This window comes from Polypterus senegalus, chromosome 4 (assembly GCF_016835505.1).
Source record: "Polypterus senegalus isolate Bchr_013 chromosome 4, ASM1683550v1, whole genome shotgun sequence".
Classification (NCBI taxonomy): Eukaryota; Metazoa; Chordata; class Cladistia; order Polypteriformes; family Polypteridae; genus Polypterus; species Polypterus senegalus.
In genome coordinates, this window is record NC_053157.1 from 9,700,097 (window position 1) to 9,726,817 (window position 26,721).

General features: G+C 44.5%; 1 protein-coding gene across 1 annotated transcript in view; it reads right to left on the reverse strand.

Moving 5' to 3' along the window:
* Positions 1-1,004: 1,004 nt before the first annotated feature.
* The window catches only part of nr3c2 (nuclear receptor subfamily 3, group C, member 2), a 253,772-nt gene continuing 228,055 nt past the window's right edge, over positions 1,005-26,721 (reverse strand). The window contains 4 exon segments of the mRNA XM_039750230.1: positions 1,005-2,094; positions 8,382-8,539; positions 17,455-17,585; positions 20,731-20,820. Coding sequence (XP_039606164.1) covers positions 1,939-2,094; positions 8,382-8,539; positions 17,455-17,585; positions 20,731-20,820 — 535 coding nt within the window. The 3' untranslated portion in view covers positions 1,005-1,938.

Here is a 26,721-nt window from a genome sequence, read left to right on the forward strand (position 1 = left end):
CTGAAGTTTTTTTTTTTTTTTTTCTGTCCACCCTGGCCATTGGACCTTACTTTAACTTTATGTTAATTAATGTTGACTTATTTTATTTTCTTACTGTGTCTTTTATTTTTCTATTCTTCATTATGTAAAGCACTTTGAGCTACTTTTTGTATGAAAATGTGCTATAGAAATAAATGTTGTTTTTATATTTGTCTATCTGTGGAATCACACATCCAATGGCACCCCGTCCGGAGGGGACATTACCTAATGAGAGCAGCCTGATGGACCCGAGTGGTCTCCTCTCCTTTTGTTCTTTGTATGTGCAGCTCCTGTACTTTATATTTTGCTATTTATTTATAAACTACCTACCTACCGACCTTCAAACCCCACATTTTGGATTCAATTTTATTCAATGCGGCGTATCCTTGTACACGCGTCATGCTGTTTGCGCTTGCGCCCCTGAAGCGTTTCGCTCCTTCTACTGCGCCGCTGTAAAGTGCTGCACTGACGTCCCGGCTGAGATTTCAGCGTCACACACCCGACAGACTAAAATTCCTTCCTCCCTCTTTACATTTTCCTCAGGTTTGAATTGTGGGGGTCACGGAGTGTCACCCTGCCGTGTGGATTATGTCACAACCCAAATCCTCAATCCATAATGACGACTCATTGCGGGACTTCGCGTGACGTCAGACCGGTGTCGATAGGTTTGGCTGGTAAAACGCTTTACTGATCTGCGGCCCACTTTTTAACTTCTCAAGCTTCTTATTTCCATTTTATTATTCTTATTTTCTTATTTCCATTTTACTATTCTTATTTGCATTTTATTATTCTTATTTTCCTCGAGCGCTTGCTCCGAGGTGTTTCTCATTTCCGTTTTGGAACAATTAAAGAGGTTACTTGACAAAATGAAAACTAAAGTGAAAGGTGCCATTTGACGTAGAGCATGTATTTCAAGTCGCGCGCGCGCACACACGCGCACACACGCACACACACACACACACCCACGCGCACAAACCACACGCCCTCACACACCACACACGCGCGCACACACACACACGCGCACACACCACACACGCGCACACACACGCGCACACACAAAATATCACTCAGGACAGCAGCCAACAAGTCCAGTGAAACACAGAGAGGCAAATCGTTTTTTTCAAAGTGCGGAGAGCTGGAGCTTCGGGACGTACACATGAAGCCCGTCCCCCCAAATCATGAAGTAGGTAAGTCCATGGGGGGCTTTAGCCAGGCTCATGTGTACGATGGCTCTAACATACATAGCATAGACTTTAAGGATAAAGCATTTAAATACAAAAAAAAAAAAGAAAAAAAGACGCTCCACTTGTACCTTTTATCTCTGAGTGAGCCTAATGAAACATGGAAAGGTTCAAATCGAGATCTTTCAGAGTCTGTCTGTATTGGCTTATATATGCCAGCCACATTAGCCAGGGTGAGCTTTAAATATTATTTTGAAATTAAAATGATCTAGAAAGTGATGACTAGCCCTTAAAAAAAATGAGATAAAAAGTGCCACGTGTATAAAACGAAGGTTGAGGACCCCTGTGATGACAGGCTACTAATGTGCACAGTGTAGCAAAACCTCATAAAGATCTCGCCCGTAATACACTCGCTAGTTAAATTAAAAAAAAACAAAAAAAAAAACAACAGCTGTATCTTCAAGGGCTGGAGGAGGAGGATGGTCACGATGAAGTATGGCTTTGTCTCCGTGTTCAAAATTGTCTGTCTGTCGGTCGGGATGGAGTGGAAATCCTTCTCAGTGCAATTGTTTCTCCACGTCAAGTCTTCCGACTGTTCAAACTGAAGAGTAGAAGAAAATTAAACAAGAGGAAGAAGAAAAACAAAAAAAAACCCAAAATGTGGCCAAGTTTCCTCTCCTTTGCAATGGATGTGGACAAACGGTAGAGATGAATTAAGGCAAAGGTCCCTCCCTGGTGGTCAGTTCCTGTGAAAGTACAGGGTCCGAATTAGGCCACCTTCCACCTTTGGTATGTGGTCGCTGATTAACTCCACAAGCATGTCAGGAAATTCCACTTTAAGGGCTTGGGCCTCCCGGAAGGTGTAGAAGCAAAAATCTAACTGGAGGGCCTCCAGCTGAAAAGAAAATGAAAAAGACACAAAGAGGACGTTAAGATTAGGTGGTTAAATCCACCGAGTTAAACAAGTGAACAAGCACAGAGAGCATGGCGGTGCAGCAGTTAGCAGATAAGAGTCGGTGCCCGCCATGGACTGAAACTCCTGCCGCTCTTAGAATTGAACTGCAGCGGCTGGAAACTAAAATGAAATTCCACTTTGAAGAGAGAGATGGGTTCTCCCAAGTTTGGAAATGTCGCCGATCAAACCCATAGCCACTCATCGTCCTAACCCGATTATCATAGGCAGAGTCGCAGCAGGGCAGCTGGAGCCCATCCCAGAAATCACTAGGGCACAGAGTCAATACACTGACTCACACACACACACATCAGAGGCCAGTTTAACAACACCAACCCACCTACCCAGCTTCCCATGATGTCAGGGTGGCCCCACCTCCTGTGGGGCTTAAATAACCAGGGGGCGGGCTCAGGAGTGATGATGTCAGGGTGGCTCCACCTCCTGGGGACTTAAATATCCAGAGGGAGGGCTTAGAAGTGATGATGTTAAGGTGACCTCACCTCCCGGGGATTTAAATAACCAGGGGGCGGGCTCAGGAGTGATGATGTCAGGGTGGCCCCACCTTCTGGGGGCTTAAATATCCAGAGGGAGGGCTTAGAAGTGATGATGTCAGGGTGGCCCCACCTTCTGGGGGCCTTAAATAACCAGGGGGCAAAAAAAGAAGTGATGATATCAGGTTGATCCCACCCTTGGGGACTTAAATAATTAGGGGCCAAACTCAGGAGTGATGATGTCAGGGTGGTCCCACCTCCACACCGCTCTTTGAATTGAACTGAAATTCCACCTTGAAGAGAGAGCCGGGTTCTCTCTACTTGTCACCAATCAAACCAACAGCCACTCATCTTCCTCACCCGATTATCCAGGGCAGAGTCGCAGCAGGGCAGCTGGAGCCCATCCCAGCAATCACTAGGGCACAGAGTCAATACACTGACTCACACACACACACACACACACATCAGAGGCCAGTTTAACAACACCAACCCACCAATCCAGCTTCCCATGATGTCAGGGTGGCCCCACCTCCTGTGGGGCTTAAATAACCAGGGGGCGGGCTCAGGAGTGATGATGTCAGGGTGGCTCCACCTCCCAGGGACTTAAATAACCAGGGGGTGGATTCAGAAGTGATGAAGTCAGGGTGGCCCCACCTTCTGGGGGCCTTAAATAACCAGGGGGCAAAAAAACAACTGATGATATCAGGTTGATCCCACCCTTGGGGTCTTAAATAACCAGGGGGCGGGCTCAGGAGTGATGATGTCAGGGTGGCCCCACCTTCTGGGGGCTTAAATATCCAGAGGGAGGACTTAGAAGTGATGATGTTAAGGTGACCTCACCTCCCGGGGATTTAAATAACCAGGGGGTGGATTCAGAAGTGATGATGTCAGGGTGGTCCCACCTCCCAGCGGACTTAACTAACCACACCGCTCTTTGAATTGAACTGAAATTCCACCTTGAAGAGAGAGCCGGGTTCTCTCTACTTGTCACCAATCAAACCAACAGCCACTCATCTTCCTCACCCAATTATCCAGGGCAGAGTCGCAGCAGGGCAGCTGGAGCCCATCCCAGAAATCACTGGGGTGCAGAGTCACACACATCAGAAGTCAATTTAAAAACGCCAACCCACCTACCCAGAATGCCTTTGGAGTGTAGAAGGTGTGGCCTGCAGTGGGCGCCACCAAGATGCAACTACACATAGACAGCATATGTCAGGACTTTAACCGACCGGCCCAGGAGAGGCTCAGCCAGTCCTGCTAACTCTCAGCCACCACCTTTAAAAAAATTAAGACATATATAAAGAAAGACCTGTGTGTGTGTGTGTGTGTGTGTGTGCGTGTGGAGCAGTCCGCTCTGCTCATGCTCAATCACAGCCACCAGATGGCGCATGCATGCACTTTGTGGACTATGGCCGGCAGCTTATCCTGGCCAATACCCCCAAGCCGCCAGGTGGAGTCCTCCCTGCAACGTGGAGATGCCCTGAATTCCAGCAGGGCATCATGGACTTTGGAGTTTTCCTTCACAGTCCTGCTGGATACCATGGGGGCTGCAGGGAGGCTCAAGGATTTGTATTCTCCGTATAGCCTGGAAGTGCTTCCCTGTCACTAGGACGGAAGAAATAAAGTACTTCCATGCTGAAGAAAAAGAGGAGTTTTCACGTGACCCGGGTCAAGGACTATAAAGGACTGTGGGACACCCCAGCGTGTTGAGCTGAGTTGGAAGGAAGGGTGACAACGTGTCTGGGAGTGGAGGATTGGATTATTGATTATGAGTATTGTGGAGTGGAGGGTGCTTTGTGCACATTATTATTATAATAAAGTCAACATTTGGACTTTTATCTGGTGTCTGGTCCGAGGGTTCAAGGGGACAACAGCGCCCTCTATCTGTCACAACTTTTACATTTTTTCGGAGCTTGCACGCACCTCACTATGAAAGACCAATGACGTCATGCTGATGACAGAGATGTAGAGACACGGCGTCGAATTTAATAATGCCAACCCACCTACCCAGCATGCCTTTGGAGTGTAGGAGGTGTGGCCTGCAGGGGGCGCCACCAAGATGCAACTACACACTGACAGCCCTAATAACGGCATACAGTCGGGGAATGCAGTAAATATTCGATCCCCTGCTGAATTTGTCAGTTGAAATGAACCGTTTTTGTTAACCATAATTGTTATGGTAGTTTCATTTTAATGGAGAGAGACAGAGTATCAACCAGAAAAAAAAATTACATAAAAGTTAGAAATTGATTGGGTCTCCTACAACCCAGACAGATTACCATCAATCAATCAATCAATCAATCAATTCCAGATACTCCTGATCTCAGCTCGTGATGTGCGATTGTGACACCAGGGCTTTCTGATAGGCATTTCAAAATGTTGGTCCAGACATTTTAAACGAGACCGATGCACTCGATGAAAGATTTTAAGTTGATCATTTGTATGTTTTGCACACATGGCGCTCATGAGAATTCTCTGCATTGCTACCTTCCACTCCTTTTCTGAAATGTTGAGTGAGAGACCCTTATCCCACTGTGCTCTGGGAACCTTTAAAAGGAGGGGACTTTAAAATGGTTTTATATATACAGTAATAGAAATGCTGTCTGGGTCCCTAAGACTGATCGATAGATATCTCTTCCGGAATAGAAATCGGTGGGAGGCAAGGAAATCTGGGCAGAAGATGGAGTGCAACAATTGTGTTGCTAGGGAAGCTAAATTTGGAGTGTAATTGTTGGCAGGATGTGAAGAGATTGTCTATGTACAGATCTCTAAGTGATTTAATCCCAAATGATTTGCAGACATTAAAAACTACATACGTTTAAGAGGGTGGGAAAAGGTGGTGTGGCGGACGGCTGAGACCCATGCCCGGCCAGGACGCCCCTTTGACACTAGATCCGGGGGAACAGCCATGGGATCCGCACGACGTTCCCACCCCCTCGACCCCCAAAAACTTGGATGGCAGCCCCCATAGGTTGCATCAGGGCCACTATCCTGGAACACTGGAGCTCATCCCTGTTGGGCTCGGTGGCCACCAACCAGGGGGAGCTGCAAGGCGTCCTGAGTCCATGTGGTGCGGGAACACAACCAATCACCCGGAAGTGCAGCCTTAATTAGGCCAACTGCCACCTGACACACTTCTGGGTGGGCTATAAAGGGAGCCTGCGGCCATTACTCAGGGCGCCAGAGTCGGGAGGAGGAGGAGGACGAGGACAACGCTTACTGGGAGGAGTGGTGGTGAAGAGAGTAGTGTGCCTTTTGTTTCGATTTCTGCTTTTGGGACTGTGCTGTGGCTGATGGGCACGGGGAAGACGTGTCCCCCAGCTGAAGAAAAATAAATATGTGTTTTATTTTGATGCGTGCCTCCCTGTGTCTTTGTGCCAGGTCGGGTGCCAATATGGCACCTTTTCATAGTGGTTATCATGCAGAGGTGCCGCAGATAAAAGCTTCTCTATCTTAAAATACTTCCTACATTGGTTTATATTCTGAGTGAGTGAAGCACCATTGGGTTGTTAGCATATTAGCGATGACTTGTACTTATTGGGGTACAAAGCAAGGAATCTAAAGAAGTGCTGCAGGATTTTATTTCTATTGTGTGTTCGTCTATTTGTGTCCATGTCCAGGTTTTTATAGTTTGCATATTTGCCAGCCAGTAATAAAACTGAAAGTTTAGGTAGTGCCATGCCACCTTCTGATTGAGGTCTTTGTAGGGTCGTCCTTTGGATACGTGGATGTTTTGAATTCCAAATAAATGAGGTTACGATTTATTGATGTGTATTGGAATGCTTGGAGACAGAACAAGAAGCTTAGGAAGGAGATTCATCCTGACAGTGTTAATTCCTCCCGCTAAAGTAAGATGGAGGGCCATCTATGCGAGCCTTGCTTAAATTTTTTTCCAAGCAGACAGCAAAATTCTGTTGATAAAGAGCTTTATGTTTACTTGTGACATTTACCCCGAGGTGCTTAAACTGATCTGCGATGATAAAAGGGAAGGGGTTCAATCTAATCGTTTTTTAATGATACAGTAATCCGTCACTATATCGCGCTTTGACTTTCGCGGCTTCACTCTATCGCAGATTTTATATGTAAGAATATCTAAATATATAATGCTTCGGGTCTTTTTACTTACTGTACATGCTTCCTCAGTTGGTTTGCCCAGTTGATTTCATACAAGGGACGCTACTGGCGGATGGCTGAGAAGCTAACCAATCAGAACACGCAGTTAAGTTCCTGTGTGCTGATTGGCTCAGCGACGGAGCGCCGAATTCGATTCCGCTGCGTTAACCAGGAAGTCTCGTCTCGCTCATTCAGCATCAACGTGTTTCACTGTGTAAAGAGTTCACTTTTGTGTTCATCTTTGTGCGTAGTCAAGCCCTTCATTATGGCTCCAAAACGAGCTGCTCCTGCTACTGCTTCAGGGGCCGTGCCCAAGCGCCAATAGAAGATGTTAACGATTGGCGAAAAGGTATAAGTTTTGGATATGCTGAAGGAAGGGAGAAGCTACACCGCTGTAGGACGCCATTACGGCATCAATGAGTCCACGATTCTTTTTATTTAAAAAGGAGGAAAATAATATAAGATCTACGGCCGCAGTGTCCTTTTAACCAGGGTGCAAGACGAGTCGTAAGTGGACGTAATAAGGCGGTAGTCCGGATGGAATCTGCTTTAGGGATTTGGATTGAAGAAGAACAATGGCGGTGCTACACAATCGCCTGAAGAGACTCCTTTAGAAGAACTGTAACGCTCTCCTTTGTTGTGCAGTAAAAGTAAACTCATCGTTATCGGACAAGTCGTCGTGCCATTGTTGGTGAGTAACCATAATAAATTTTCTACTTACAGTACTTACTACATGTACGTACGTTTAGTGTCACTGTACACACATTTTATCGTATACAATTTTTCTTGCTTTGTACGTATTTATTGCTGGTGTCTATCGTAATGGCTGTAACATGTGATATCAGAGACACTCGATATCTTTAAAATAATATTTAGGTTTTACTGTAACATAATTGAATGAATCTTACCTAATATCTAAGAGAATACAAAGGGTTTATGCTGTATAACGGTGCGGGAATATTTATAAACAGTGTGGGAGAGTTTCTAAGGGCTTAAAATATATAAAAATAACCATATGAACGTATGGTTTCTACTTCGCGGATTTTCGCCTTTCGAGCAGGGATCACTGTAATACTAATTTATCAACGTCTTTATCCAAGGCAACTTACAAAGCAAGTCACGCATGAACACCCGAGGAGTGCCTGTCAGGGCTCATCAGAGGTTATGTTATACCAAACCCCAGACCCCCCGAGTCACTAACTGTGTTGTTCCCCCTTTTCCTTCACTTCTCTGAGAGCAACTGACTCCGCCCCTTCAGGTCAAGGCGCTATAAAGGTGTCGATCTGTCGGACTGACTTGACCGTAGGGTGAGCTTCCATCTTGATGATGAAGACCCGCCGAAGGAGCGGCTGTCGTTTGTGACATGTTGGTCAAAATGGCAAATTTCTCCATTGAAAGTGAAATCCTCAGCACAATAAAGTGGGCAGAAAGTGAAGGGGGCTGAAGGCGTTCTGAGTCCATAGTATAAATCCCAAACTCTTTTTATCCTCAGAATCTCCTTTTGGAAGGGGAGCTGTGTGGTGTGGCGCTGTGTGTTGTTGCTTTAGGACATAAAAAAAGCTCCAGTGACCTCAGAGACCAAACCTTCAAGAAAAAAACTTGTGAAAGACTAACAGGTGAACTTACATCATGTAAGGCGTCTAGCAGTTTCGTGAGCTGGTGGAACCTCTGCCACATCTGGCAGGAGTTACTGGTGGACTTGAAGACGGACTGCCGGAGCTCTTTGATGTAGGTGACCCGCATCTCCTCAAACACCGACTGGTTCTTCAAACCCTCGATGGGAACTGAAGAGAAGAGAAACAACATGAAGGAAAAGGTCAGCTGTGGCCAACTGACTTGGTTAACAACAAGTGAAAGACCACCGGCATATCAGGGAGAGAGGAACAGATACGAAAAGGCACTATATAAGAGACAGACGGACAGACAGACAGATATGAAAGGTACTATATGATTGATAGAGAGATAGATAGATATATGTGAAAGGCACTATATAATAGATAGATAGATAGATAGATAGATAGATAGATAGATAGATAGATAGATAGATAGATAGATAGATAGATAGATAGATAGATAGGGAACTATATAATGGATTGATAGATGTGAAAGGCACTATATAATAGATAGATAGATAGATAGATAGATAGATAGATAGATAGATAGATAGATAGATAGATAGGGAACTATATAATGGATTGATAGATGTGAAAGGCACTATATAATAGATAGATAGATAGATAGATAGATAGATAGATAGATAGATAGATAGATAGATAGATAGATAGGGCACTATATAAGAGACAGACGGACAGACGGACAGACGGACGGACAGACAGACAGACAGACAGACAGACAGACAGACAGATATGAAAGGTACTATATGATTGATAGAGAGATAGATAGATATATGTGAAAGGCACTATATAATAGACAGACAGATAGATAGATAGATAGATAGATAGATAGATAGATAGATAGATAGATAGATAGATAGGGAACTATATAATGGATTGATAGATGTGAAAGGCACTATATAATAGATAGATAGACAGATAGATAGATAGATAGATAGGGCACTATATAAGAGACAGACGACAGACGGACGGACAGACAGATATGAAAGGTACTATATGCTTGATAGAGAGATAGATAGATATATGTGAAAGGCACTATATAATAGATAGATAGATAGATAGATAGATAGATAGATAGATAGATAGATAGATAGATAGATAGATAGATTTTAGATTAAGGATTGTCGGCAGGATCAGACAGATAAGATAGATAGATAGATAGATAGATAGATGGATAGATGGATAGATAGATAGATAGATAGAACAATAATAAAACAACCTGTTATGATATGCAGAAGGTGCAACTGATGCCATTGATGAAATTCAGTAAATCACACTCAGAGGCCAACGCTGATGCTGGCAGGCTGGTCTAATGCAGTGGCTGAATCCCAGAGACAGTGATGTTGATTCGCTACAGGGTGCCAGTGGTCATAAGCTGGCTGCTCAACGAATGTGCAGTGCTGACTGATCAGCTCCAGCGTGCTGGCAAAATGCACTGGGAACTGACTAGAGCCGGTTGCGGTGGTTTAAGGGTTAAACGGTTAAGGCGCAGCTCTTGTCTCAGACCAATGGTAGGCCAAGATGGAGAACATGACGCAGAGATAACCCACAGATTGTGCCGTGTGGATTGAACAATTGGAAGAAGATATCAGGAGGCTTAGGTGATCAAACAATTAAGGTGAATGTTTTTAAGACCAGCAATGGTGTGTGGAGCTGAGACTTGGTGGGCACAGGAGAATGAGTTGGATGGGGCAGAGATGAGATGGATGTGCAGAGCTACAAAGAAGGACAGAATAAGAAACGAGACAAGCAAAAGTAGAAGAGATACTTAAGAAAAGACAAGAAAGGAGGTTGAAGTGGTATGGACATGTGAGGAGGAGAGACAATGATGGTGTGGGCGAAAGACTGATGGGAATGGAAGTTCAGGTGAAGAGAATTTAAGGAAGATCAAAGTTTCGGTGGATGGATGAAAGCAGGGCCGTCTTAATGTATGGGCGCGTGCTGGGCAGCTGCCCGCGGGTCCCACGCTTATCAATGTTATTATGTGACTTGCTGAGTGGTTGTGTTGGGGGGGTCCCCAGTGCACTGCTTTGCCCGGGGGGCCTATAATGCTGTTAAGATGGCCCTGGATGAAAGGCCCGACTAGCGAGGACTGAGCTGATCGAGCACATCGACCGCACGTAGAACTGGGAAAATATGAAGAGGACGACGACAAAGAAGAAGAAAAAGTCATGTGCCATTAAGGAACGAAGGACCTTGGGTTAAAATGGATATTTATAAGCGAGTGAAAAGCCCAAAGCTCAAACCGACGGTAACTAAAGGAACCCCAAAACTCAAATGAATGCCGCCCTGCAGATTTCATGAACTGAAATAATTTGTTTTGTTTTCTCCCTTGGAAATCTAAGATGCAAAGTGAGAATGAACATTTTAGGAAGTTTCCAGCTGCTTGGATGCATATTTTATTTAATTGCCCTTAAAATAGCTTTATAACAATAAAAGGATGTTCTGACAAGCCTGCATTCTTACAAAGAGCATCAGCCAAAATGAAAAGGCAGCTCCTACACTGAAATGTGCCTATAATTCCATTAAAATTTCCTTTGTTCAGATTTCTACAGGTATCTCCGAATGGCCTTTTCTTTCTGCCATAACGTGCGGTAATTGACGTAATTAACAGAACACAGCAGAGAGGCAGACGCACCAGGATTCGCTTAAGCCTGCCAAACCAAGAGAAGCAGAAGAATCTCTGAGAACAAGCAGCACGTTTATTTGACGCCGTGCCGTTTCTTCCCCTGTGGATGCTACGGCCAGTCACCACCATAGCAGTTTGTAACAAGCGAACAGTAAGAATCATTAACTCACATGAAAGTGAAAACGTAGCTCTGTATGTGAAATATTAAAGTGTGTCCGTCTGTCACCTGATTCCTCGCAAACTACTGGGGCTACAGCTGCAATCTCGGTCTTGGATCTAAAGCTTATGTTCTGGAAGTTCAAAAAAGCTTTAGGCAGTGGCAACTTATTGGCCACAACCTGTTGTGTGTTTACAGCAAAAAAATAAAAAAAATAATTAAACAAGCAATAACCACCATAAATGCTGAAAGAAAAAGAGCAGCAGCAACATCTGCTGAGCCTCTTTTCTGCACAAGAAGAGTAGCAACATCTGCTGAGCCTCTTTTCTGCACAAGAGCATCAACATCTACTGAGCCGTTTTTCTGCACAAGAGCAGCAACATCTGCTGAGCCATTTTTCTGCACAAGAAGAGCACCGACATCTGCTGAGCCTCTTCTCTGCACAACAGCAGCAACATCTGCTGAGCTTTTTTCTTTTCTGCACAAGAAGAACACCAACATCTGCTGAGTTTCTTTTCTGCACAAGTAGGGCAGCAACATCTGCTGAGCCTCTTCTCTGCACAACAGCAGCAACATCTGCTGAGCTGTTTTTCTGCACAAGAGCAGCAACATCTGCTGAGACTCTTTTTGGCACAAGATGAACAGCAACATCTGCTGAGCTGTTTTTCTGCACAAGAGCAGCAACATCTGCCGAGACTCTTTTCTGCATAGCCCCCACCCTCTCTCATTTCCAGGGGCTCATTTGGCTATTTGACTGACCAGCTGTTCCATAGCCAGGTGTCAACAGGTCCCTCATTATGTCATTAACTATTAAGACGGTAGAAGGTCTGCAGTTGAAGTACGGAATTTGCATGTGGAAGCTGTCCACGGTCCAAAGAACTGTCTGTGCAAGTAAAAAGAGGCCATCATTAGGCTGAGAAAACCAAACAAACCCTTTAGAGAGACAGCAGGAACACCAGGAGTGGTCAAATTGACCATTTGGTCGATTCTTACAAAAAGAAGGAACACACTGGTTAGCTCAGTGACACCAGAAGTCCTGGAAAACCACAGAAGACAACTGTGCTGGATAATCGTATTATTCTGCCGTCAGTGAAGAAGACGGAGGTCGGCCTGTCATTGTCAAAGTCTACGATCAAGAGAACGCGTCACAAAAGTAAAGACAGAGGGTTTACCACAAGGTGCAGACCACTTCAAGCATAGAAAGGACAGATCAGACTTTGCCACAAAACATTTTTTTAAAAGCCTGTCCGGTTCTGGAACAATTTTCTTTGGATCAATAAATACCAGAATGATGGAAAGAGAAGAGGATGGAGATGAGAAGAAAGGCTCATGATCTGTAACATACCACATCATCAGTGAGACATGGTGGAGGCCGTGTTATGGCTGATCATGCGTGGCTGCCAATGGAAGCCGGACACTGGGGTTTATTGACGATGTGACTGCTGATAGAAGTTGCAGGATGAATTCTGAAGTGTAGAGGGGCACCATACTGTCTGCTCAGAGTCACACAAATGCTGCCAAACTGATAGGACAACACTTTATATGCTAACAGCCAAAACATACTGGGACAGCAAACCAACACTAAGAAGTGGAATATTCTTCAATGGCCGAGTCAATCAACTGACGTCAACTCAACTGAGCACGCAGTTCACTTGCTGAAGACAAAACTGATGGCAGAAAGTCCAACAAATAAGCGGCATCTGAAGACAGCAGGCAGTAATGGCCTGGTAGAGCATCAGCAGGGTGGAAACCCAACACTTGGAGATGGCCAGGGGTTCAGACTTCAGGCAGTCATTGACTGCAAAGGACTTTCAACCAAATATTTAAAATAATTGTAATATTTATGAATATGTTAGTCTGTCCAAATACTTCTGAGCCACTGAAAACAGGTGGTGGTGTCCACGTATAAAAATGGCTGCCGTTCCTAAACCTCTTGATTTAAAACTGAATGCCTATATTTTCAGTCCCCTCTTAATTTCTTCGTTTCAAATCCATTATGGCGGAGCACAGAGCTAAAATTACTAAACTTGTGTCCCTGTCCCAGTACTATACGGACCCGACTGTACCCTTAAAATAATGAATGAACTTTATTTAAATCTGGAATTGTGTCAGTGGGAGTTGGTGTCTGGAGCTCGGTGGCGCCCCCTGTGGTCACAACTGTTTTGTTTTTTTTGTTTTAATTTAGAGTTTGATCAAAATTCAAATGCTGTAGAAATAGAGTGAGTGTTCTCTAATAAAACGGGCACAGATAGTTTCACAAGCCCACTTCCTTCATCCATCACCTAAAGGCCACGTCACATCAGAATCCCTTTTATTCAGCAGCACTTCAAGAACAGGAATTTGATTTGATAGATTTGGAGCTGCTTATGAAAAAGCGTAACATCACATACAAATGACATCAATAGCACCAGTTAAAAAGAAAAAGTGCAAAGTTGCAGAATATTACAATTCGAAAGGAGATGACGTGCAGGTGAAAGTGTGTTTGCACGTGTACACACATACAGTGGTGTGAAAAACTATTTGCCCCCTTCCTGATTTCTTATTCTTTTGCATGTTTGTCACACAAAATGTTTCTGATCATCAAACACATTTAACCATTAGTCAAATATAACACAAGTAAACATAAAATGCAGTTTTTAAATGATGGTTTTTATTATTTAGGGAGAAAAAAAATCCAAACCTACATGGCCCTGAGTGAAAAGTAATTGCCCCCTTGTTACAAATCACCTAACTGTGGTGTATCACACCTGAGTTCGATTTCCGTAGCCCCCCCAGGCCTGATTACTGCCACACCTGTTTCAATCAAGAAATCACTTCAATAGGAGCTGCCTGACACAGAGAAGTAGACCAAAAGCACCTCAAAAGCTAGACATCATGCCAAGATCCAAAGAAATTCAGGAACAAATGAGAACAGAAGTAATTGAGATCTATCAGTCTGGTAAAGGTTATAAAGCCATTTCTAAAGCTTTGGGACTCCAGCGAACCACAGTGAGAGCCATTATCCACAAATGGCAAAAACATGGAACAGTGGTGAACCTTCCCAGGAGTGGCCGGCCGACCAAAATTACCCCAAGAGCGCAGAGGCGACTCATCCGAGAGGTCACAAAAGACCCCAGGACAACGTCTAAAGAACTGCAGGCCTCACTTGCCTCAATTAAGGTCAGTGTTCACGACTCCACCATAAGAAAGAGACTGGGCAAAAACGGCCTGCATGGCAGATTTCCAAGACGCAAACCACTGTTAAGCAAAAGAACATTGGGGCTCGTCTCAATTTTGCTAAGAAACATCTCAATGATTGCCAAGACTTTTGGGAAAATACCTTGTGGACTGATGAGACAAAAGTTGAACTTTTGGAAGGCAAATGTCCGTTACATCTGGCGTAAAAGGAACACAGCATTTCAGAAAAAGAACATCATACCAACAGTAAAATATGGTGGTGGTAGTGTGATGGTCTGGGGTTGTTTTGCTGCTTCAGGACCTGGAAGGCTTGCTGTGATAGATGGAACCATGAATTCTACTGTCTACCAAAAATCCTGAAGGAGAATGTCCGGCCATCTGTTCATCAACTCAAGCTGAAGCGATCTTGGGTGCTGCAACAGGACAATGACCCAAAACACACCAGCAAATCCACCTCTGAATGGCTGAAGAAAACAAAATGAAGACTTTGGAGTGGCCTAGTCAAAGTCCTGACCTGAATCCAATTGAGATGCTATGGCATGACCTTAAAAAGGCGGTTCATGCTAGAAAACCCTCAAATAAAGCTGAATTACAACAATTCTGCAAAGATGAGTGGGCCAAAATTCCTCCAGAGCGCCGTAAAAGACTCATTGCAAGTTATCGCAAACGCTTGATTGCAGTTATTGCTGCTAAGGGTGGCCCAACCAGTTATTAGGTTCAGGGAGCAATTACTTTTTCACACAGGGCCATGTAGGTTTGGATTTTTTCTCCCTAAATAATAAAAACCATCATTTAAAAACTGCATTTTGTGTTTACTTGTGTTATATTTGACTAATGATTAAATATGTTTGATGATCAGAAACATTTTGTGTGACAAACATGCAAAAGAATAAGAAATCAGGAAGGGGGCAAATAGTTTTTCACACCACTCCTTCATAAATACACAGTGGGCATAGAAAAAGAATCCCCCCCTTTGAAATATGCCCATTTTTTTGCTTTACAGCCTTAAATGAACACACACAGAAAAATGTTTTTTCCAGCTTTACTTAACTCAATGTAATCTCCAACATCCAAGTGAAAGACATCACAACTACAGTTCAGTTATAAAAATCAAAAACAAGACCTACTGAGATGAATAAAGGATCCCCCCCCCCAATGTCAATGTCATTTTGTTGACCCCCCTTTCGCTTTAATGCCAGCCTTGAGTCTGTTGATTCTTCTCTATCAGCTTTGCACACCTAGATTGTGTGATATTTGCCCCCCACTCTTCTTTACAGTTTAATATATGACAGAATCACATGACATTTCCAGCAGTTTTTAGCCATCGCCTTCATTTACGTCATCTTAGTTGAGTTGGAGTCACAGTCAGCGAAGGCAGTTGCCTAATGTGACACGGCCATCGACTCGCTTCACTCCAACAAGTCGATAAAATCGAACAGCAACAGGGAATACGGAATGCACGTGCCTTGGACCTCACAAACAAAGCAGAAGCTCGTCTGTCTGATGTCTCGTGTTTAACGTATGGAAACCTTTCTGATTGCTGGTGCAGATCCCTGGGCCTCAGAGCCCCCAACTCCACCACTTAGGATTGAAAGAGTTGTTTAAAAATATTTGCAAACTTTTCTAAAAACATGTTTTCACTTTCCATGGACAAAAATGTCAAATGTAGAAACGTAAAATGAAATCTCCAACACAATGCGGTGTGCTGTTAAGTGAAGGGGTCAGAGTACTTTATGTATCCACCTTGCTGTGAATCTGCTGGCATTGCCAAGAAGGCCTACATGCCAACGTATCGACCACATGGATGACAAACTGAAACGGCAATAAGAATATCCTGTGATGTTATTCTCGGACCTCTGAAATGGGCACCAGAGTCACGCTGGGGTGCCTATGCCCATCCCAGCTATCATAGGGCACAAGACAGGAACAAAACCCTGGACAGGGCACCACTCCATCGCAGGATGTCCTCAACTCAAACGGCCTCCTTCATTACGGAGCACCTTACGTTATCCAGGTTATGTTCAGTGCCGAGTGGTATGTGTTGTTGTGCAAGTTTTAAATAAATGATCTCACCCAAGAGCATGTTGGCTCGGAATGGGCACAGGTGTGCGCAAGATGGCACCACTCCAGGAGATGGTTGACTGCATATACAAATGTGCCAATGCAAGCATCAGCCATGTGCCTCATTCTTACTTCGGAGTTTGCAGAAGGGTTACACTTGTGCCCAATTGGGAGCCTGGCATGGTTGAGATGGGCACAGAGGAAACAACAGAAGAGGAAATGAAAAGAGAGGTGGAGGTTATAAGATGGATGGGAATGTGTCTTTGAGTGGCCCAGCCAGAGCCCAGACTTGAACATCTCTGGACAGATCTTAAAATGGCTGTGCACCGATGCTTCCCATCCAACCTGATGGAGCTTGAGAGGTGCTGCAAAGAGGAATGGGCGAAACTGGCCAAGGATAGGTGTGCCAAGCTTGCGGCATCATATTCAAAAAGACTTGAGGCTGGAATTGCTGCCAAAGGCGCATCGACAAAGTATTGAGCAAAGGCTGTGAATACTTATGTACATGGGATTTGTCAGTTTTTTTTTTTTAAATAAACTTTAGTAAACTTTTTTCACATTGTCATTATGGGGTGTTGTGTGTAGAATTCTGAGGAAAAAAAAGTAAATGAATCCATTTTGGAATAAGGCTGTAACATAACAAAATGTGGAAAAAGTGATGCGCTGTGAATACTTTCCGGAGGCACTGTATATTGATTTGCATATTCATAGAGGCATAATTCTGGGAGGAATTGGTGCGGGACAGCAGGCGCGTTACTTTTCACACTGACCAGGATTTATGGAGCGGAAGAACGTGGAAGTTGGAGTACGCAGAGATTCCTGCATCTGGATTTTTCTGTGCATAAGCACATTTCGGCCTTTGTGCTTACGTCATGTTATAGTGCGAATTCTATGCATGGCATTATGCATGAGGCCCCTGGACCGTCACACGGTCCCTGAATCTTGTTCATTGGCACACATGCCAAGAGTACACAAAACGGGCAAATAAAAAAAGGCTGATCGCTAAGCATGTTGTAATCTGTCTGCGCGTCATCTACCCACCTGTGCTCAGAAGCAGCAGCACCTTCATGGAGAGATATTCACTGTAGGTGAGCTCCAAGCGGACAAACTCCTGGGTCACCTGGCGTATTCCCTGACACAAGCTGTACATGGACGATTGTTTCATACGCTTCCTAGAGAAAAGAAGTTACAGTTACTGAGAGGGAAAGTCACAGAAGGGAGGACAATCGAGCAGGCCACCCATGGTGAACTGTGCCATCTGCTCCCTGGAAAGACACAAACGTGACAAAAGTTTAAGAAGAACCCAAACGCACAGGAGGCTAAGCAATCAGATCTCAATTAGGGCAAGAATTCTAAACGTTCAAATGAGTTTTCTGGAAGTCTCCAATAAAAGAATGTTAACCAGGAAACTGGGGAAGGAGAACTTTTTTCTAATAGAGTTACCCCAAATAATCAACATCCTTCTGCAGAGATGGAAATTACACACAACCAGTTTCAGGGAGACTTTCAAACCAACACTGAAGGTTTGGCAAACAACCTAAGGACGTTGTTACAGAGATTTTACATCATGTAAATTATCTAAAAATCATAACAGTGGGGAGAAAAACTCAATAACATCCAGAAACAGAAAATCGCTCTCCCAAGTGATGATGCGGTTCTTCCACTGTCCTTTGCTGAATGTCCAGCATTACACACAGGACTTGAAGTGGTCCGTTTTTATACGCTCCAGCCTTCAAGAGGGACATGGTCTGTCCAGCCAAAACTCCTAGGGGGACCCCTGATCTAATGTATGTATATTACTCCAATCAAAACTCTAAATGGGCACCAGCCCCTCTCTGATTCAATGTACGTGTATCATTCTGATTGAAACTGTAACTGTAACTACTCCATCCATCTTAACAAAGTGTGAGCCCGTCCAGCTGCTGTTTCTTCCTTTCCAACAGATGGCGCACAACAGCAATACGTCTGCATGATGCCTCCCTGTCTATTTATTTATCGATCTAGCTACCTGTTATATAGTGTCTTTCATATCTATCTATCTGTCTATCTATCTATCATATAGTTCCTTTCACAGCCATCTATCTATCTATCTGTTGTATAGTGTTTATCTATCTATCATAAACATTTCCATTAATACAATGCATTGCATTTGTCACTCCAACAGACAGTGCAGCAGAAGAAGTTGGTAGTAATAAAATACATTGCATCTGAAATTCCAACAGACAGTGTATCACAAACATTTGTAGTAATTAAATGCATTTTATCTGTCATTCCAACAGATGGCGCGTCACAAGTATTTATAATAATAAAACGCATTGTATCTGTCATTCCAACAGATGGCCCATTAAATCCATTTCTAGTAACGCATTGCATCTGTCATTCCAACAGATGGCGCATCAAAGACGTTTCTACTAATAGAATGCATTGCATCTGTCATTCCAACAGATGGCGTGTCACAAGTATGTATAATAATAAAACACATTGTATCTGTCATTCCAACAGATGGCCCATTAAATCCATTTCTAGTATCTGTCATTCCAACAGATGGCGTTTCTACTAATAAAATGCATTGCATCTGTCATTCCAACAAATGGCGCGTCACAAGTATTTATAATAATAAAACACATTGTATCTGTCATTCCAACAGATGGCCCATCAAAGACATTTCTAGTAGCGCATTGTATCTGTCATTCCAACAGATGGCGCATCAAAGACGTTTCTACTAATAAAATGCATTGTATCTGTCATTCCAACAGATGGCGCATCAAAGACGTTTCTACTAATAAAATGCAGTGCATCTGTCATTTCAACAAATGGTGCATCACAAATATTTGTAGTAATAAAACACATTGTATCTGTCATTCCAACAGATGGCCCATCAAAGACATTTCTAGTAGCGCATTGTATCTGTCATTCCAACAGATGGCGCATCATAAACATTTGGGCACCCACTTCACATGTTGCCGAGAATTTTCCTTACACCCCCCATTTTAGGACTACCTCCTTATAGCCAAGGGATCTCAGTGAAGGTCTGTTTAGCGCCTAACAACGAATGTGTTTACATGCACACACAAAACTGGGGTAAGGTGAATAACAGAGTTAGGGTCAAAGCCTGGTTCCTTAGAAACCTCCATTTACATACACAGGTACGTTTTTGGAGTTCTCCTTCGGTAAAACACTCCGGCATAATTAAACTGCACATAAAAGCGTTAAATGTCATCATCAACCGCCATGGATCTGAAAGCAAGCATGAAGCCTGTGATCATTTTCTTGTGTTTTATAAATGCGTTTAGTCCTTCATGTGCTGTGAATAACACCCAATCTCCTTTTGACTTCCTCGACTTGAGCCACCGATGATTCGCAGTGTGAACACTCGCCACCATGTCACCCGACCGCTCTGTTTCAACAAGTCCATAGCAAAGCGCTGGACGGAAACTAAACTGACCCTTAGTCGACACGTTTCTGTTACCGGATTGCTCGTAGCTCACACTCATTTCTGCAAAAGCAAATGGATGTAACGTCATCAGTAGCAATGAGGGGAACCCGGCTCAAGTTTGGTGAAAATGCAGGGATGTTGTCAAAAAGCGTGTGGAAAGTGAAAGGGTTGGAATATTTAGTGACTCCACTGTTTTGAGTGCACTGCAAGTCAAATCGTCCAGTGGGTGCCTGGGCCAGGATTTGCCAACGACACCATACCACTTATCATCAGCAGTCTTGACGTGGCATTCGGTGCCCAGTTACTACTTTGAGATGAGAGAGAGACCGTGATGTGTGGGTGTCCTGGTGCACAAAGCAGTCACACTGGCGACTGAAAGGGATTCAAAAATTAACGAAATATACTTGTTGTTATGGGCGGCACGGTGGCGCAGTGGTGGCGCTGCTGCCTCGCAGTTAGGAGACCTGGGTTCGCTTCCCGGGTTATCCCTGCGCGGAGTTTGCATGTTCTCCAAGTGTCTGCGTGGGTGTCCTCCCACAGTCCAAAGACATGCAAGTTAGGTGCATTGGCGATCCTAAATTGTACCTAGTGTGTGCTTGGTGTGTGGGTGTGCCCTGCGTTGGACTGGCACCCTGCCTGGGATTTGTTCCTGCCTTGCGCCCTGTGTTGGCTGGGATTGGCACCAGGAGACCCCTGTGACCCTGTGTTAGGATATAGCGGGTTGGACAATGACTGACTGACTTGTTAAGCAAAAGCGTACTCTCACCATGCTAACCAAAAGTAAAAAAAAAACATGGATTCTTGAAATGGTCCTAAACACACACACACACACACAGTCCACCGCACCCCACCACACCCCACCCCAGCCCAGCAGGACGCACCATCCATTATCTGCTTCCTCTCTCAATAACACAAGACAAGATTGGGGCAACTTGAAATCCTGCTGGGTTGCAGAGCTCAGCTTGGGGTGCCTGTTGAGAAACAAACAGGGGAGACAGAAGCTTACTGGGCCTTCGGCCGATGGCTCACACGTTGAACATTTACAGCAATGGCGTACGACAAAGAAGCATTCACCTTCGGAAAGCAGACCTACCGTCAGGAGGGACTTCATTTGGAAAGGCCGATCAGTGCCACGTCAGGCTCAGTTTTAAAAAGAGCAACTGTGGCACAATCGCACGCCAGCCTCAGCACCCAGTTATTGCTGATTCCTGTATAGCGCCACACTGTGGCTGGGATGGCGAAGTCAGCAATTTGCTTTCTTTATTATTCCCTTGTTTTTTGTGTGTGTTCAGGTTATAGTGTGTGTGTGTGTGTGTGTGTGTGTGTATACACAATTATTGTGGATGGGTGGGAAAAATACAGATTGAGTCTTGAGAAGTATTGGGGTTAAAGGGGACAACCCGGGTGGCACCCCAATAAAAACAGGTGCACAAAAGACACAAAACATAAGCAGACGATTCTCCAAACGGGGTTAAACTTAAAAGAGAGGGTCCGGATTGTGAAGCACCTAACTCCTAACTAAGTCTGGGTCCAAATGAGACACCGGCATTCGGGGGGCATCAGGTTTGTAGGAGGCTTCCGACCAGAAAGGGGTGGGGACAGTTGCCCGCAAGGTGGCATCTACTTGGCGCTGTGGTGAAGGAAAGAGATGGTACCATTAATGACGGCGTCCCCTCCCACCCTGGCAAGATTCTCTGATGTGCATGTGTGACGATATATTTGCACTCACTGGCCACTTTATTAGGTACACCTGTTCAAATGCTTGTTAATGCAAATATCCGATTAGCCAATCACACGACAGCAACTCCATGCATTTCGGCCTGTTGACGTCATCAAGAAGTTCAAACCGAGCATTAGAATGGAGAAGAAAGGGGACTGAAGTGACTGTGAAGGTGACATTGATGTTGGTGTCAGGCAGGCTGGTCTGAGTATTTCACAAACTGCTGATCTACTGGGATTTTCACACACAACCATCTCTAGGGTTTACAAAGAGTGGTATGAAAAAGGGAAAATATCAGTGAGTGAGAGTTCAATGGGCCAGAGGTGAGAGGAGAATGGCCAGACTGGTCTGAGCTGATAGAAAGGCAGCAGGAACTCAAATAAGCTCTCGTTACAACTGAGGTGTGCAGAAGAGCATCTCTGAACACACAACTCGTCAAACCTTGAAGCTGGAGGGCTACAGCAGCAGGACACCACACCGGGTGACACTCCTGTTAGCTAAGAACTGGCAACGGAGGTGACAATTCACACGGGTTCAACAAAACTGGACAATAGAAGACTGGAAAAAATGTCACCTGGTCAGACAAATCTCAATTTCTGCTGTGGTATTTGGATGGTGGGGCCAACAACATCAAAGCATGGATCCATCCTGCCTTGTATCAACAGTTCAGGCTGCTGCTGGTGGTGTGATGGATATTTTCGTGGCACACTTTGTGCCCCTTAGTAATAACTGAGCATTGTTTAAATGCCACAGCCTACCTGACTATTGTTGCTGATCATGTCCACCCCTTTATCCCGCAGTGTCCCCATCTTCTAATGGCTCCTTCCAGCAAGATAACACGCTCAGATCATCTCAAACTGGTGTCTTGAACTTGACGATGAACTCACTGAACTCAAATGGTTTCCACAGTCACCAGATCTCAATCCAGTAGAACACCTCTGGGATGTGGTGGAACGGGAGATTCACATCATGGATCACGTCAATAAGGACCACAATCCCTGAGGAATGCTTCTGGCAAAGAATTACGGCAGCTCTGAAGGCAAAAGGGAGTCCAGCACGGTGTTAGCAAGGCATACCTAATAAAGTGGCCAGTGAGTGAATATGAAAGAGGTCAGTCCAGAAGAAGCAGAAGAGATGGTGAAGGAGAAGGGTAAGTGGAAGGTAAGAGTGGGGACCCTGACTGTTGGGAATGAAGAGAACTGGCAGATTTGGAGAACAGGAGTGTTGTGGGTGAAGGAAATGAAATAGAAGGGGAATAAGGCAGGAGAATACCGCACAGTAAATGAGCAACCGAGAAACAGTGTGGTCATGGTAGGGTCCAAACAACCCAAGGATGGTCTTGTCAGTAAGAGTGGGAGAAGTGATATGACGAGGAGTGTCCATCCTGGCCTCGATGAGCCTGTAGTTAGCATCAGTTGTGCATTGCCATGCATGCGTGGCAGCGGATCTCACCTTCCAGGCTCGTCAGGGGTATGTAGTGCCACTCCGAGATAGGAGAGGGCACTGTCGCTAACAGCATTGTCACTTTTCTCATCCACAGCATTGCAAGGAGGGCAGTCCCAAAAGGACTCTGATTTTAAAGGGCAGGGGACTGTTACAACGTTGGCCATATTTATGAAAAATTGCCATTTGGGGGCTCAACAAGGGGCGGCTGCTGATAGCCAAAGGGAAATTCTACCTTGTCAGATCCCTTTTATGGATGAATTTGAATTGAGAATCACTCTCAGCATCTTCTGTGAGCCAACATACCCAACGGAAGTTTTTCGACACCTAAGGACGTTTAGCGGCGCGTGTTGTCAATGGACGCATTTTCGTCAGCCCCTCAAGCACAGCCATTCTTAACTCATCGCCGGGTGGATGGTTATTTGCACATCTGTCGCATTTCAAAGCGTTCATTTGATCAGATACTGAAGTTGTTTGGTTTGGTCGAGAAGGAGAAATTACTGAAGTAACCCAATGGAACCTCCCTGGACAATCAGCGTTCATTTAGGAAGGGGAAGCTCAAATGTCGTCCAGGTTCTCCTTTTGACTCGACTTCACCCCGTTACACATCGGTACCCATACACATACAGGTGCTGGTCATAAAATTAGAATATCATGACAAAGTTGATTTATTTCAGTAATTCCATTCAAAAAGTGAAACTTGTATATTAGATTCATTCATTACACACAGACTGATGTATTTCAAATGTTTATTTCTTTTAATTTTGATGATTATAACAGACAACTAATGAAAGTCCCAAATTCAGTATCTCGAAAAATTAGAATATTGTGAGAAGGTTCAATATTGAAGACACCTGGTGCCACACTCTAATCAGCTAATTAACTCAAAACACCTGCAGAAGCCTTTCAATGGTCTCTCAGTCGAGTTCTGTAGGCTACACAATCATGGGGAAGACTGCTGACTTGACAGTTGTCCAAAAGACGACCATTGACACCTTGCACAAGGAGGGCAAGACACAAAGGTCATTGCTAAAGAGGCTGCCTGTTCACAGAGCTCGGTGTCCAAGCACATTAATAGAGAGGTGAAGGGAAGGACAAGATGTGGTAGAAAAAAGTGTACAAGCAATAGAGATAACCGCTTGTACCCTGGAGAGGATTGTGAAACAAAACCCATTCAGAACTGTGTGGGAGATTCACAAAGAGTGGACTGCAGCTGAAGTCAGTGCTTCAAGAACCACCACACACAGACGTATGCAAGACATGGGCTTCAGCTGTCGCATTCCTTGTGTCAAGCCACTCTTGAACAAGAGACAGCGTCAGAAGCGTCTCGACTGGACTGCTGTTGAGTGGTCCAAAGTTATGTTCTCTGATGAAAGTAAATTTTGCATCTCCTTTGGAAATCAAGGTCCCAGAGTCTGGAGGAAGAGAGGAGAGGCACAGAATCCACGTTGTATGAGGTCCAGTGTAAATGGTTTGGGGTGTCATGTCATCTGCTGGTGTTGGTCCATTGTGTTTTCTGAGGTCCAAGGTCAACTCAGCCGTCTACCAGGAAGTTTTAGAGCACTTCATGCTTCCTGCTGCTGATGAACTTTATGGAGATGCAGATTTCATTTTCCAACAGGACCTGGCACCTGCACACAGTGCCAAAGCTACCAGTACCTGGTTTAAGGACCATGGTATCCTTGTTCTTGATTGGCCCGCAAACTCGCCTGACCTTAACTCCATAGAAAATCTATCGGGTATTGTGAAGAGGAAGATGCAATACGTCAGACCCAACAATTCAGAACAGCTGAAGGCCACTATCAGAGCAACATGGGCTCTCATAACACCTGAGCAGTGCCACAGACTGATCGACTCCATGCCACGCCGCATTGCTGCAGTAATCCAGGCCAGTTTATACCTTTCACTAATATACAAGTTTCACGTTTTGAATGAAATTACTGAAATAAATCAACTTTGTCATGATATTCTAATTTTATGACCAGCACCTGTACATCAAGCACAACAGTCGTAGTCACGCGACTCTTATTTGTTATACAAATACAATCAGATTTGCTTGTATTGATTTAGCTCCAAACACGGGACTCCATTTTGTGTCAGAAAGGGTTAAGGCAAATGGTGTCTGCTGACTCGCTTGAGAAGAACAGCTGCTGTCGCCTCATCCTCATCCTCACTCTGCTCCTTCCCCCACTCTCTCTTTTCAGAGAAGATTGCATTCAAATCTAAACCACATGTAGTGAAGGAGCTGTAAATAACACCCTGCGGCCAAAAGTATGTGGACACCCATCCTCATCATCGAGGTCAGCCGCACAACCTCCATGGACAAACTCTGGAGCCCCGTGACTTTATAAATGTGGCACTGTCATAGGGGACAGTGCGTGAAAGTGAGGTCCTCGGCAGGTTGGCACCTTTTTAATTAATGTCACACACGTGCGCATGAAAGGCAGCAAAAGGGCTTGAATGAGGGTAATTCTGAGCCAGACTGGGAGATGGCACTGGGAGTGCACCGACTCCTTTTCTCGCTTTTCTACATCCCGTCTGGGCCTGATGACGTAAATTCCGCTTCCGACCCCTTTGACGTCACTTCCTTGTCCGAGCCTATGGATGAAGACCCTTCCGGGTCTGACCCTCTGATGTCATTTCCGGGCCCAGGTCTATGGATGAAGACCCTTCCGGGTCTGGTCCCTCTGATGTCATTTCCGGGCCCGGGTCTATGGATGAAGACCCTTCTGGGTCCGCCCCCTCTGATATCATTTCCGGACCCAAGCCTATGGATGAAGACCCTTCTGAGTCCGCCCCCTCTGATGTAATTTCCGGGCCCGAGCCTATGGATGAAGAACCTTCCGGATCCGGCTCCTCTGATGTCATTTCCTATATTGTCCTGTAAAAGCCGCCACCTTCCCCCTATCCCTTTAGTTCTATTTTGGACCTCAGGGCTATCATTTTTCTAAATTTTGCAGTCAGGAAACCGGTGGCTGCCCCAAACCCTGCTATGGCTCTTGGTCATGTTTGTGACAATAAATAATCAGCACATTCGCGTCTTTGCATGGCGAGAGGGGTTTCCGTGCGTGACGTGGGAGCGGATGACCCTGCACTTCAGGATCGTCCGCCAGTGTGGTGCAAGTTCACACCTCACAAGAACTCACTCAAAGTTCAGTTCACCCAGATTAAAATGAATAAATTTACGTTCATCGTTCACCATTTCAATTTCGAACGAGTTCATGTTCAGGTCATTTTGTATTTTTTTAAGGAGTGAGAATAAACGACCCGTGAGTTTACTTTTTCCACTTTTTTTTTTTTTTTTACACGCCTTATATTAGGCTACTAACAAAATACCTGCGCTTCGCAGCGTAGAAGTAGTGTGTTAAAGAAGTTATGAAAAAGAAAAGGAAACATTTTAAAAATAACGTAACATGATTGTCAATGTAATTGTTTTGTCTTTGATATGAGTGTTGCTGCCATCAAGGATTTGATTATCATTATTTCTTTCAATCAGGTTCGTATTTGGAGGATGTGTTGTGTTGAAGTTATATTCCGTGTTTGTCAACCGTTGTAAAGATAACAGGCTTCATTCATTGAAGTGTTCACCACCCAAATAAGTACTCGTGAATCTAAGATGTTTAACAGGCATTCCCGGTATTAAGTTGTGGATTTGCCTGCAAATATTTAGCGGCAGCGTGTCTATGAATGTAATTTAAACTTAAGCTTT